This window comes from Rhipicephalus microplus, chromosome 1 (assembly GCF_043290135.1).
Source record: "Rhipicephalus microplus isolate Deutch F79 chromosome 1, USDA_Rmic, whole genome shotgun sequence".
NCBI lineage: Eukaryota > Metazoa > Arthropoda > Arachnida > Ixodida > Ixodidae > Rhipicephalus > Rhipicephalus microplus.
In genome coordinates, this window is record NC_134700.1 from 238,869,852 (window position 1) to 238,882,588 (window position 12,737).

The 12,737-nt window shown below is 45.4% G+C and overlaps 1 protein-coding gene across 5 annotated transcripts in view; it reads left to right on the top strand.

Annotated features, from left to right (window-relative positions):
- The window catches only part of LOC119166108 (synaptogenesis protein syg-2), a 149,367-nt gene extending 139,927 nt beyond the window's left edge, over window positions 1-9,440 (top strand). For 2 of the 5 annotated variants that reach the window (XM_075891682.1, XM_075891684.1), the window contains exons 10-13: window positions 1,464-1,589; window positions 2,776-2,803; window positions 4,628-4,677; window positions 9,072-9,440. In XM_075891682.1, coding sequence (XP_075747797.1) covers window positions 1,464-1,589; window positions 2,776-2,803; window positions 4,628-4,677; window positions 9,072-9,184 — 317 coding nt within the window. In that variant the 3' untranslated portion in view covers window positions 9,185-9,440. The remainder of the gene's footprint in view (window positions 1-1,463; window positions 1,590-2,775; window positions 2,804-4,627; window positions 4,678-9,071) is intronic. The other 3 variants (XM_075891683.1, XM_075891685.1, XM_075891686.1) reach the window with 3 other exon arrangements.
- Window positions 9,441-12,737: the final 3,297 nt, after the last annotated feature.

Here is a 12,737-nt window from a genome sequence, read left to right on the forward strand (position 1 = left end):
GCTTGAAGAAAACATCACTGTTAGAAATGGGAGGCCTAATAGAATGGACACAGGCTTCAGAGAGGTTAGGTCAAGTTTTGTATATATTGGCTCCGTTCAGTTGGCCTTTTTGGTTAGACTTGAAATGATATGACTGCTACAGGACCTTACTTTAGAGCTTTCCCCGCACACCTCTTACTCTCATCCTTTAGTAAACGCGATAAGTTTTTTTTTGTAAACTGCGTGATACGCTCGCGTCACTGTTGAAATTTGTTTGGCCATAGATACTTCGTTTTAATATTCCTTGCTCAAAGCACTTAAAGGTATGCCATACCCATGTGTTGCAGTTAAGGATATACTTTTAGTTGAAGAGTACTTAATTTAACGCCTCAAGTGCTCTTTTTTAACCCACATTGCGTAGCGCGCACCGTGCTCTGAGCACACCACCCGTGTCACAACAGACTCATTACACTTGTATATCACGGTCAGCGCTGCATTCTACGGTTATCTATGTATTAGAATAACGCCTGCTCCAGCATCACCATAATTATGTCTCATTTATTGGCAGCGTTCGCTTCAATAGAGCCATGAAACCTTGCACTACTTACGGCGAAATTTTTGTGCAGATACGAAGTCAACGTGACGCGAGATCCTCGAGTTAGTACTGTGAGATTTCAGCCTTTTCAAGGCGAAAGGTTCACATGTCAAGTCAATCGCGAAAATGGACCATCGGCGTCGGGGACTACACGAGTAATGCGGATGGTCCCTAGCATGTGATGGCGTAACTTCGGATATAACCGCGACGTCATTGGGACGTCACATCATGGCGTCATAGCATGACATCATAGCTTGGCTAAATATGGGCCGATCCTGGAGGCAGGGGCTTTAGGCACCTGCGATCCCAGAGGCAGACCAAACTACGTTAGATGAGGAAAGCTTGCGGATGGTGACGAAGCAGGTTCAATACATTGACTGAGAATAAAAATCATTGACCGTCAGGTACTGTTACCTGACATGTATGGGCTCTGTCATGCACAAGGCTACCGAATAAATTACCACGTACGCGAATTACCACGTACGCGTTAGAAGCCTTGACAGGAGGTCCGCTGCGGTGGTCTAGTGGCTAGGGCACTCGGCTGCTGACCCGCAGGTCACGGGATCAAATCCCAGCTGCGGCGGCTGCATGTCCGATGGAGGCGGAAATGTATGCTCAGATTTGGGTGCACGTTAAAGAACCCCAGGTGGTCGAAATTTCTGGAGACCTCCACTACGGCGTCTCTCATAATCATATGGTCATTTTGAGACATTAAACCCCACATATCAATCAAGCCTTGACAGGAGAGTAGAGGACTTTTGGTAATTTACTGAAAATTTGCAGCAATCACTTTATGCCTACTTTGAAACCTGCCTTGCTGAACGAAATCGCCCGCATGGAGTCGCCGAACTACTTGGCATTGCTGTAAGACTGGCTGTCTTGAATGCAGAGGCTGGACTGGAAATCAACACCGGCACCCTCGTTGCCGCCGTCCTGAGCGCTGTGGCAGCGTTCCTCGTGGTCTTCATTGCACTCATGATCATGAAGCTGCGGCACAAGTTCATTGTCAGAAATGGTACGTAAAACTCGTAAAGTATCTTCCTTTTTTCTATTCGCTCATCTACCCTCTATCACACATCCTCATATGAAAGAAAAAGTGTTCTGCTGTCTCATTTTCCTCTGCTTACCAAGATGATAAAAGCAGTGTAGAAGCCCTGTAAGATACCCTATACAGCTGTTCAGAAGCATCGTTTTCGCTACTTTGCTATTGATAGTGATGAATTGATATGTTTTTTGATGACCGCTGGAGAGATTTGCATGGCGGTGAATCTACCATGTTGTAAATAACACCTAGAACAGTATCAATCGGAACAGATAGTGTCCCGTGCGCAGTCAGAGTGAAGTCGCTCGGTGGATTTCTTGCCAGACGGCTGTCTCGTCCACGAAGTCCTCTCTTCTACGACCACTCGCTGATCGGGGCGCTATCCACGGACTTCTTTAACCGGCTCCCAATCATTTACTTTTCTCGCAATCTTTACTTACTTCTCTTATCCCATTTAGTTCCTCCTTATCTCATTCCCTTGTGATCTACTGCTGTGGTGTCACACTCTGATGCAGACAGTTTCTGGGCTCACTTTCAATTTTTTCCTATTTAAGAATCACTACCCTTCTCCTTCCACAATCACAGTGCCACCAGTGAGCGCTGGGGCACCGAGGCTATGAATTGTGGTACCAGATGGGAGGAAAAACCTTGTGACGAGTCGAGACTGCACTTTGTACCCACATCCTTCTTGCAAACGCTTGGCAAGGGTGTGAAAAATGGGGCGAGTTATATAGTCCGATTGTAATGTAGCATACCCGACATATTCTTCGGAGCACGTTAAAGAACCCCAGGTGGTCGAACTTTCCGGAGCCCTCCACCACACCGTCTCTAGCAATCTAATAGTGGTTTTGGGACGTTAAACCCACGTATGAATAAATAAATAAATAAATAAATATATAAAATATCCTAGAATGAACCTGAGAATCAGTGTTAGTCTGAAATACGTCATGGATGGTGAGTAAATAGCAAATGATAGGGACCTGGATGGGTTATAAAATTACGTGGAAAGGAGTTGGATTTACCTTGATTGTTATGGGATGAGACTTTTTGCCCAAATTTCTGGGCACGGCTTGTGGCAATAATGGTGCAGTGTAATTCACTCAACGTATCCTCTATGCGACAGTACTTGACACTCCTTCTTTAACTTCTTTACACGCAGCTACGAATGGTTGGAATCAAGGTGACAGGTAATCAATTTATTTTTTGCTGGTTTGTGACGGCCAGATTCACGCCCTTTTCTCAGACATAGGCACGCTTTTTTTTCTTGGTGCGTGTGTGTTCTTGTTCCAAATTACCCTGGCGTTCACCTCTGTTAGCTGTGGTTTAAGCGTGCGAAGAAAGACACAAACAAACGCGGGACAAGCGCTTACTCCCAACTAAAAGATTTATTGAAAAGGGAATATTTCATACGCAACAAATAAACAACGCATGCGTGTGAAGGCAAATGGACTACCATGACAACACGAGAACAGTCAGTTAACAAGATCAGAAAGGCAATACGGAAACATAATCTAGAAATGGAAGCTCCTTTTCATGTAACATCACCGAAGGTTAGCTGACGCACTCATCTGCTCTTTCTCGTATATGGAAAGCTTCCGTCAACTCACGAGTTAGTTGATTCTTGCCACGAATAACAACTTCAGTGTCGTAATAGTCAGAATAGCAGCCGCACTCTCCGCAGTGAACCGCGAGATACGATGCCCATCAAGATTTCAAAGATGAATCGTGCTAAGAGGAATATCGAAGAAACTACCCGTTTGACTTATATATGTACACTTTACCATAGTTAAACGAAATTGTGTAAAAGACGCCCATGGCGCAGTCTAAAAACATTTCGCTGTTTTGTACGACATTGCAGAGCATCTCTGTGCATGTGTGAAAAAATTGACTGCAGTTTATTTTTTTGTCTTTCTTCGTGCGTTTAAACCAAAGCTATACCATCCATATAAACCATGTAGCCCAAGTGTCGATTTTCTTACATTTTTGATGCTTACGCAAAAAAAAATATTTCAGCCATACAAAGTCACACTTTGCCGTCGTATTTCCATCTGTAATAAGTATTTTTAAAAAAAGTTTTTTTAGTTAATGATACCAAAAGGTAACAAAAAAATGGGGGGGAGGGGGAATAAAGCTTGGAAACAAATGCAGGCTGGAACCAGCAGCAAAGCTAATGTTTGACCAAGCCAAGTTTTGTTCGTATAGAGCCAAGAAACAAGCTAAGTTTACCTGTTTCTGATCATTTAAAAGCTTTTATGTCCTAAAACATTCAGCACAGTTGGTGAAAAGCATGCACACCGGCTATCAAGAGATAGCGTCGCGTGTTGCGCAGTAGTAGTGCGCAGTGCACCCACTTGCGCTCTTCAAAAGGGCCAGCCTGCACGCTACCAGAGAGAGAAGTGCCGCGGGGCTGCCACGAAGAATGAATGCTATCAGCCGAGCTGGCTGAGTGCAGCTACCCGGAGATCATGGTGGCCACACTGCTGTCTTGTCCCAGGGCCAATCCCGGACGGGACGCAGGCTGTTCCCTTTGAAGAGCACAAGTGGGTGCACTGCGCACCGCTACTGCGCAACACGCGGTGTGACCTCTCGATAGCCGGTGCGCGTGCTTCCTACAAGGTTGAGAGGAACGCTGCAGCACAGGCTTACGCTTTTATCGCGACAGTCGGGTTTTCACCAAAGTGTATGCCATAATGTCAGGATTACACCTGATACTTTGTATCAGGACGTGATTGCTTTCGTTATGTTGGATGGTGCTTTGAAGTAACATGAGCTACCGAAATTTTGTTTTGGCTCTTAATCTCCGTTCTTACTTGTTTCATTGCTATAACCTTAGAATCGGTACTACGGTGTCATGCGAATTCTGTACAATGAACATATCTGATACAAACAATACCTTATTGCGAGTATGGCTTTAAGGATTCACTCACGCACCGTAACTTATTTCGATTTCTCCTTCACATGTCTGTCTTGGTCCATTTGAATCGTTGTTCCTTACTGCTCGATTCCGGAAGCCGATGCAGCCATCCTACCGAGAATGAAGACATGAATGTCGACTTGAGAAGTGAGTAACAAGCATTATGTAGATTGCGGGGGGAATCTGTTGCCCGAGCATACTTGTCTTGCTGCGAGCCTTTTCGCACTTAGAAAGAATGCCAGGAGCATTTTATTTAGAGAATCAACCGTCTAGATCTGATTGCAAATAGGTCACCAGACACATCGTTCGCGCAAGCGTTTGCAATGCCTTGGTTTGAATAAGGAGTGCTGCCTGTCGTCGAAAAATCAATACTCGAGCGCTCGGACAAATTTAGACTCGGAGACCGGTGTTCAAGGAGCGCTGCGCCACGTGGTCGTATCAGAAGCCTTGTATTCCGGGCAAGTTTGAAGGCTTGGAGTGCTGCGCTGGTTTATCGACCATCTGTCTACGGAAGGGTGGTCGACAGATGTCACCAATATTATGTTTCAAATGAATGCGTCAACGCCGGGATCTACGCCTATATGTTGTTGAATAGGGAAAAATAATTAGACAGAAATCTTTCAAAGGCGACCTAATTCATAATTCAATATACGTTCTCAGCGGCGGCAGGGCAAGCGCTACAAGTAAAATCTGCTTGAGCACAAAAATTGTTGCTAGTTGTGATGCAAGAAAAGCATACCGTATTTCCGCGTTCCATTTCGTGTGCCGGTCGTCACTCATTTAATGCAGGCAAGGCCTTTAGAGCACAACGAAATTGCTATTCGACTAGAGCATTCACAGTATGATAACTTAGAACTATATATGACACCAACAAAACTTTGCAAACTCATCAAAACAACAACAAAAAACTGCGATAATGGTGTGCAAACAATAGCTGTGCAGACTTTTCAGGGCTTTTCCCCACCCTGCCTATACCAATGTCTCTTCGAACACACACCAGATGCACGCCTTTTAATACGCTCCTTACTAACTCTAAACGCGTGAAAGCTTCATTACGTATAACAGTGTCTTTTCTGGCATTGTGTAAGTGCACGCATCCCGAATTCACAAAATTGCGTTATGTGTGGCGTAATAATACGTGAGAGCACGGAATAAAAAGAAAAAAAATTATGCGGTATTTCTTCTGTACGAATATGCATGCAAGCACAATTTCCCTAACTGTATGGGTGTGCCTTCTTTTTTAGAGGTGTAATGTTAATGATAGGCGCTATATTCGAACGACTGGTTGTATGATTCTAATTCACACTATTTCACCACAAGCGCATCATAGCATGTGCCCGGGTCCAATTGTGTTGTATTTGCTGACTAATTATAGCATTTGTATACGTGACTTAATTGACTATTGCTGAGTGAGCTTGTGAGATACTGCAGATGCGCAGCAGCCTCGCGTGATTGGCGACGCACACACGCGTCCGCTTCGTGTCGTTACGCTTGCACAATGGAGACACGGCCGATACATTGATCGCTCACGGTGAGGTGCCAGGTACGGCGACTGGGAAGCATCCCAAGCGCTGGACAGTTATTGACATCTCTAGAATGAAAAGGGACGTTGTCTAGAACGACGTGGAATACAATTTATGGTGCGGGAGGGCAAACACCCAGGCACGCAATTCGATCATTCCAGCGACTATAGGCGGCGCAGCTGTAGGGCGAAATGGCGGACGAGGTGGGGATGTCGCGAGCATGCACGTCAGCGTCGCGGAGCGTGAAGACGCGTTCATTGGTTCATAACTACCGAGAGACTGAACTGCGTCGCAGTTTATAACCATGTGACAGCTTTGGAGCAGGGCTTCATGGCGCCACCTGCGTCGCTAGAATGTCGGAATAAATGAGGCAATCAAGAGATGCGAAGCAGTGATGCGAAGCAGTGTTTTGACAAATATGTGTAACGCTGTCCCTACGTGCATCCGTACGAACGCACTGCAGTGCACTCCTCTCGCCACAGGTGTTGGAGCGGTGCCAGGTAGGTTACGCCAGCTGCGCGTTGACTTCACGCTCCCTTCGCAGTGCGTGCTCCCACAACGTCTCCTCTATTTCTTTCAATATCAGTGAAAACACGCTTATCAACGGCAGATGCGACAGACGTGTTTCCCCCTCCAATATCATGCGTTTGTGAGATTTCTTTCTTCGGGCTCCTTCTTTGTGGCTCGAAGCAATGCCGCCGCTGCATCAGAACGCTCTCAAAGTCAGCGCATGCAGTGGGGTTGTAGCAACACTCTCCCACCAGTTGCCCACACAGCGCTAAGAAGAGCGACACGCTGTTTGAAAACACCGTATCTTTTACAGAGTCAGCATGGCAGCCAACATTATGAACACAAAGAATACAAGATGCCGCCCCACGGATCCGTATGCAACCGAACAAAAAATTACTTCATATGAGCAGATCACAGGTGGACATGATTGGCTCTCCCCTATGGCCGCAAAGCACTCACGAAGGCTAGGCGTTGGGCGAGAACCGGAAAGGGCTTCAGGAGAGGGTGCTGAATGGCTGGATCGGGAGCATCTGGTTGGTATTTATAAAATAAAGGCGCTGGCTGAGGTCACTCTCTTATCTCGCCTGCCGCGCGCTCGTCGCAGCGCCAACAGTTTCCGCCTCGTTCGGTTTATAGCCCACCGTGCGCAACGTTGCTGCTTCGCATCCCATCAGGGTTCCCTTTGGGAAGATGGTTTGATCTTTTCGTGCGCTACACATTTTTTTTTTGTTTAGACAGCTTACAAAGGCTAACTGTGAAGTGGCGAAGCATGTGGGCGAAGGTGCTTCAGCTCTACTAATATGAAACCTGGGGAGGGGTGAAGGATACAGTGTTTAGAGAGATATTTCTTTGAATGACCAGTAGTAACAAGCCTGAAACTGGGCATGTAGCGAAGGGTGTTTCCGTTCCGCAGACGTCGTCGAAGAACTGCGTTGGAATGAAGCTTACCATAGCGTTCATCTTCTTCCTCTTCCTCGCACGCGTAGTTTCAGCTCCCTACTGCACGTAAAAAAGGACACGCATTCGTGCTCCAATATCGTCGCCGGCTATTTCTTAGGCTAAATGTTGCCTTGTTCATTCTTAGTGGGCCGGTGGCAAATAGTGAGAGTTAGCCAGTGTGACTCATGCCCGTTTTTAAGGTATAGTGTGACTACATGACACACCGTCACGACAGGAGACGCCGGCAAGTCTAGCCCTTGAAGGGATACAAGACAAAAACGAAAACTTGGTTTAGATTGACAAACTGTCCTCCGATTACTCTAATGCCAGATGTTCCACTATCATAGGTTCATTATCAGCGGAGAAAATCAAAGTTGAATTTTTATTTTAAAATTTTGTGCCGAAACCTTCACTTGTGATGTCAAAAATTAGGAACTGTATTTTTTCAATTTTCGCAAAATTGGCTCAACGAACTTTGTTTTACCTTTTTATGCTAGGCCTATGTATGGCACCCATGCATGGAAATGTACCCTATTTTTACGGTTTGGAAGCTTCGGAGGACCCAGCAGGCGTCTTGAAAATCTGTGACGTCATAGTGTTTGGTGCGGGAATCTCAAGGCGGTGTCCCCACACGTAATTTTCTTTTCGCGCGTCTTCTCTCCTACTAAGCGTAGTGTTGCAGCAAGAGTGGTGTTTACGAGATTGGGAAATTGTATTTCACGAATACGCGAAAAATCGTTTTGCTCTTTAGTGTCCCTTTAAGGTGCTTCTCATCTAATAACATACTTCAAGATCATGAGGACTGGCGTAGCAGATCACAGGTTCACTTGATGATGTGTGCAGGCGTAAATAAATGAATTCATCGAGTTTATAGTGAAATGGCAATTTCCTTTGGAAGGCAAGCCCCTTGCCAAGGCACTTTGCTCGGTGACTTCGATTGCGAATTATGAGAACTAAAACCCTGTACAAAATGATTCCGCTCAGGTTTCCGCTGTCAGCGGCTTTCTGTCTGTGTTGCCGCACCATGAATTTATGTGGAATTGCTCGCCTATTTAGTTTCTTAAGATATACAAAGCGGTAAACCCTAAGTAACAAGATCAGAGGCACAACACTGTGCTATTAATATGTTTTGTTTTATCATTAATGTTATTATTACTAGTAATATAAGCACAAGGAAAGAAACTCTGAGTAAGATGACGAAGCGTGCTAGCAGTTTTTTCCAGAGAATAAAACTGTCTGTATGCGTGAACAACGAAATAAATAAAAAAAGCGAAATAGGAGAAAGCATACATAAACATTATTGACAATATTAAGGGATCATTCACACCGATGACTCTATGAAGCTGTGCAACCAATGGTATCTTGACTAACTGCAACCGTTTCTGTCAGCTCATTTGACAACTTCAATGTGCTATAGCACTAACCAGTTTATTCGTTGGGCCTGTGAAAGTGGCCTGTGTGAATCAGCTCCAACACAATTCGCGTACCGCCAACTCACGAATATGCGTTTCCTAGTTTTTTATTATTCTTGTGACTGGTGTGCTTTCTTGTTGTTTTTCTTGTGTGCAGCAACAAACATGCCCGACATGATCACTTCCAAGGAAGTGGTCGTGTCTAAAGCTGGCTCTGACGGCAGGTCGACTATGTACCGGTCCAAACTACGTGCCTCTTCGCCGTCCTAACCTGGGGCCGTCCCCGCTGTCGTGTGAAGAGACTTCTCACATGTGAGCGGGTCTCGCTTATAGACCTCCGTGAATGTTCTTCAAAGACCCGCCATCATCGTCTCCATCGGTCGTTGAAAAATGCTCAACCAATTGCGTCGTGCCTTACAGCTGCCCTCTCATTCTCGCCAACCACGTTGAAGACCCCCCTCGGCGGCAGCCACTCTCCCATTTGCCGTGCTCTCGGTGGTGTAAATAAAGTGAATCAGTGAAGACAGCAAGTGTTCCTCTCCCTTACACTTATCCAATGTTCTTGTTACCACAGGATCACATGCGAGGTTTCTCGAAGAAATGAAACAAATCATCGGGTGTGTATTGCTGAAGGGAGATTGACAATAAAATTTCTGTCTGCCGTTTCCTTGTACGATTTCGGAAGGTTTGTAGCTGAGAAGCCAGAAAATAACGCAAATACAGACAGCGAGGTGATTTTCTGCGCCAATTTCCACTGGTGTTGAGCCCCGCACTTCTAACGTGTAACAGACTGGCGTATCTTAAATTTAGCCGAGGCTATCGCATGGCGGGCGCGAAGCGAGACCCCCCTCCTCCCTCCTACTCGGCCGGTAGGTATTTGACAAGCATCGATATGTCAGCTAAAGCTCCTCTACAAATTACAAAAAAAACGTAAGCATTGCTATGAGCGTTATGTCAGCTCAAGTTTATGCTCACGCCTACTAAAACACAATTCAACGCAGCAGCGCGTTCATACGCCAGCTCAGTAATTATTGATCAGAGGCGCGAGATAAAAGAGGGGGAGGGGTAAGAAGCCACGCATCTCCGCCGCAAACTTTTTCCATCAGGTTCTTGATAAAGATATCTCATGCGAGTCATCTCTTTCAATAAAAATGACCTTTCTCACTTGCAGCCAATCACATCTAACGCTTGAAGGTACGAGATCAAAAGGCGACAAGTAGAACAGCGATTACTGTAGATACTGGTGTTAACGAGCATTGATAACATGGTCGCTAATGGACTCATGAGTCGACTCACTGAGACTCACTCAAATTCGGATCTAGCCTTTAGTCTGAGGGAATCCGGCTGAGTAATCTTTCGGTGAGTTCAAGCCCTATAGTAAGTTCGGCTAAGAAAATCATTACTGAGTCTGAGTTAGAGAAGAGTACGGTTGAGAAACATTTTGGCCAGTCTTAGCCCGAGTGAGTCCTAAAGACAAAATATGTGTGGTGAGTGAGTCTGAATGAGCTCTACATTTTTCGGCGACTTATGTCCATGATACACGTGCCATCGAACTACTCGGCTCCAGTGCGATGCGTGTGCCGTTGGTACGCGTGTTTTTTCCCCATCTGTCTCTCCTTTCAGTACCGCTTGTGATAGGAACGACGCAATTCCAAATACGCACACGGTTGCTACACAAAAATGACTACAAGGGCAACAGTGACTCAAATTTATGAATGTCCACTTAGCGATGCCGTTCGCGCCACTACCGAATCTGCTGGGATTGCGCATTTCGTACCACGGCCACGGGATCTGCACGCGGTCAATCACGAGGAATAGACGCAGTTATCAACTACGATCGCTACCTATGGCGCTTGTGTCGACGTCTGACTTCCGCAGTTCCTGATTCGGTGCTCACCGGATGTAATTCAGTTGCGAAAAGCCTTGCGGTCGATGCGTCGCTGGGATCTGCAGATCTTGCGAAAAGCGGTAACCATCGCTCTTATGTCCTTTTAGGTGAGTGAATGTTTATAGCCTTTCAACTGTGTCTAAGGGCACGCTACACTCCTAAATCAAGTGTCTAAGACTGTATGTGTACTGCATGAGTGTTGAGATTGTCCGATATCAAGCTCGTGCAGCATGGTCATCGGCTGCGGAATAGTTTGAGACCTTCGGTTTTCATACAGCAGTTGGCTTCTTTGCCAGATAGTGGCTGCAGTGGCGGCTGATTGTTATGCTTTCTGTGGCTCATCTTTTGATATGCTGCAGTGACATTGAAGTGAACCTGAACTATGACCAGACAAAGAAGGTTATCGAAGCCCTAACGAATGTCTAGTATGCGCGTGTAAACATCCTTGAAAGAATCAGTAGCAAAACGGACATTTTGCGGGGCATAACTGACTAGAAGCAACGCCCACCGAAAAAAGAAGATTCGCTAGATAAGTCTGCAGGTAACAGCACAACTTTATCGCAACTCAAAATATGCGTAGATGACATCAATGGCGATCTTTCATAATTCTCTGATAAACACGGTTTCAACACAGTTGACACAGTGAAAGATAACAAATTTCGTGCACATTTCTCACGGGAATATTTATCGAGCCGCATAGCCTGAAAGATAAATTTTAATAATGCGGCAACAATTTACCAGCACGGCGATTTCTTGAGCAGATTATTAGGAAGTAAAAAGTAAAACAAAGGAGCACGTAAGAGTTGAGAATGGAGTTGATTTTGTTTCTAACAACGCGTAGCAGAAAAATAAATGCTTTGATCATATACCTAAAATGCGTGTTTTTTTGTTTTTTTTGTCTGAGAGCAATATAGGGTGTGCGTGAATATTGAGAAATGTCCAATAGACATGATGGAGGGACGGCTCAGTTTTTTTTTTGCTCCCGGGCTTCAACGTTGGTAAACGAAGCGTTATCGCTCTTTCGGTTCCCTAAAGAAAATGTTGTTTGATGCAAGACAAACCTTCTTGAGATCCACTATTTTACCATGTGAGATATAGATGTGCCCATGATCTCATATCCGCATATTGTCCCGCCTTATAGACGCGGAATGTGGAAAGTTGCCTGGCAGACAGAGTAAAAACTTGTTGAGCGCTGTAGACCATCCACAAGTCAAACACACGGTGCAGGGGTTAAAGAGCTCACATGGACCGGCAAAAAATCAGCATCTATCAACAGCAAAAAAAAATTGACCGATTTTGGGCAAAGTTAAATATATACGTAGGTGACCCAAGCCTAAGAGAAGTAGTCTTCCGACTTTCAATGAGCTTTGATCGATTCTGGAGTTGCTGCAATACAAGGTAAACCTGTGGCTCTATACAGACACCTTTCCAAAACAGGGGTGGGTTGTGCAGTTCCAACACATTGTGTGCAGGTCTGACAGCTCTAGGCAGGTGTTCCTGCATGCGCGCACACGCACACGCATGCCATGCTTGCACGCACAAACGCACGCCCAACTTTGATACCTTCGAAAAGGCCCGTTCAAACTGCTTCCGTTTTTTTTTGTCTTATGTGCAGCCTCATGTTGGCTGTACTAGAATTTAGTCATCTTCACATGAATTAAGACAGTTGCGAATACTACGCTGTTTCCCTCTGAGTATACATCCATGCAACAACAACAATGACGTTATCTTGTGTTACTCGAACTTTTCAAGGGATTGTGGCACTACGAGATAAAGCAAGACGGTCTCTTTTAATTTCGACTGTCTCACGTATACGTGGTAGTGAGTCGGCTATTGTGCAGCGCTGATAATTTAGCGACGTCTTGAAGCTTTCAAGTACGAACAGGTAACACCGAAAGCCATTCTCTATTTCAGGACCCGGAAGCTAGCTTTCTC